A 1,492-nucleotide genomic window follows, 5' to 3' on the forward strand; every position below is an offset into this window, starting at 1 on the left:
ATTTGAGTCATCATGTGATTCCACCCTTAAAAAAATAGGAAAAAAATTGATTAAATATTATATGTGTAATTAAGAGCACGCATGCACAAGCCAGTTCTGCAATACAACTGGGTAGGGGACCAACTGTTTGTTTTGGTCTTCCTTTGTTTTTGTTTTTTTTTTTTCCAACGTGGCGCTTGCTCGGTGTTGATGTGTTCGTTGACTGTTGTCATGGTTGTCCTATATGTTTACTTTGACAATTTTTATTTTATTTTTCATTCGTGTAAAGTGTAAAGTAAGTTTGCTTTGACAATTTTTATTTTATTTTTCATTCGTGTAAAGTGTAAAGTAAGTTTGCTTTGACAATTTTTATTTTATTGTAGCTTTGGTCATTAATTAATTGCATTTGTCGATTTCGGATCTAAACTTGCCTAAGATAGTAATATTGTCTATACAAGTTTATTTTATAATTTCTCACCAGGTTTATATACTAGGGGCGCGGCCGAACTTTTTTTTGTTTTTTTAATAAAAGAAGAAGATATCACTTGATTAGATTATCTTTTTGATGTGACATAAGAAATTATCCTAACTTATTCATAAAAAAAAATATCGTAACCATCAAAATTTTTATATTAATTTATTTAATCGGTCGTGAATCACGCTTCATGGATCACGTGTAACTAGTTCGCCTTTGTATGGATATGTAAAAATAAATATAATTTGAAGTATTTTGCTAAACTAGTTTGTTATTTATTTATTTATTTACTTTTCTAAAATGCAAAAATCTCCCCTTCATAAAACGAGTATCTGTGGGACGACATTCTCTATACCACAGGAATTCAGTCATGGCGGTTGGAAAGGAAGGGGTGGAGATAGTGAAGGCGCGCACGGACAATAGGGAGTACAGGAGGATCGTCCTCAAGAACTCCCTCGAGGTCCTCCTCATCAGCGATCCCGACACCGACAAGGCAATCCAATATTTATTTAAATTCGAGTTTAGATTTAACTTTCTTTCTAATTTGATTGCCTTGATAGCAATCTTCGGGTTGTATCTTTGTGTTCTGATGGTGGTGTTCTTTTGTTGCAGTGTGCTGCTTCCATGGATGTGGGCGTGGGCTCTTTTAGCGACCCCAAAGGCCTCGAGGGACTCGCCCATTTTCTCGGTGAATTTTGTGTTTTGACTCTTTTGAGATATTATTTTACAGTAGTAGTATAGTCTAGCGAACAATTGCATGCACATATCTGGTGGTGCTCTTTTGTTTCAATTTCAAACTCAAGTTTTAGAGCAATGCCGCTCTGTCGGTTCGTGCGTTTGCATTTTTCTTATGGGAAAATACTCACAAGTGATATAATTTGGTTTTGTCTTTCTTGAGAATTGGAGACTTTTGCATGAATGATCAGTGAAAGGGGGCTTCTGTCTTCTGATGTGATACGAAGGAGCAGATAATTAATTTAAACATGAGTGTAATACTGGATTTTGATATATATTACTATCGATAGATGAATTTTATTT

The 1,492-nt window shown here is 34.7% G+C and overlaps 2 protein-coding genes across 2 annotated transcripts in view; one reads left to right on the forward strand and one right to left on the reverse strand.

Annotated features, from left to right (window-relative positions):
- LOC132191769 (insulin-degrading enzyme-like 1, peroxisomal) overlaps window positions 1-1,492 on the reverse strand; it is a 38,061-nt gene that overhangs the window by 32,110 nt on the left and 4,459 nt on the right. The gene's annotated exons all lie outside the window — the stretch shown is intronic.
- On the forward strand, window positions 742-1,293 carry LOC132191286 (insulin-degrading enzyme-like 1, peroxisomal). Its single transcript, XM_059606233.1, has 2 exons — window positions 742-947; window positions 1,067-1,293. The coding sequence occupies exons 1-2, from the start codon at window positions 825-827 to the stop codon at window positions 1,193-1,195; spliced, it is 252 nt and encodes an 83-aa protein (XP_059462216.1). The 5' UTR covers window positions 742-824; the 3' UTR covers window positions 1,196-1,293.

This window comes from Corylus avellana, chromosome ca9 (assembly GCF_901000735.1).
Source record: "Corylus avellana chromosome ca9, CavTom2PMs-1.0".
NCBI classification, from domain to species: domain Eukaryota; kingdom Viridiplantae; phylum Streptophyta; class Magnoliopsida; order Fagales; family Betulaceae; genus Corylus; species Corylus avellana.

Bases quoted from the DNA above. Each gene is read 5' to 3' on its own strand.
- LOC132191286 (XM_059606233.1), top strand. From the start codon at position 825: ATGGCGGTTGGAAAGGAAGGGGTGGAGATAGTGAAGGCGCGCACGGAC. The intron at 948-1,066 runs GCAATCCAATAT...CTTTTGTTGCAG, and splicing joins GCGATCCCGACACCGACAAG to TGTGCTGCTTCCATGGATGT.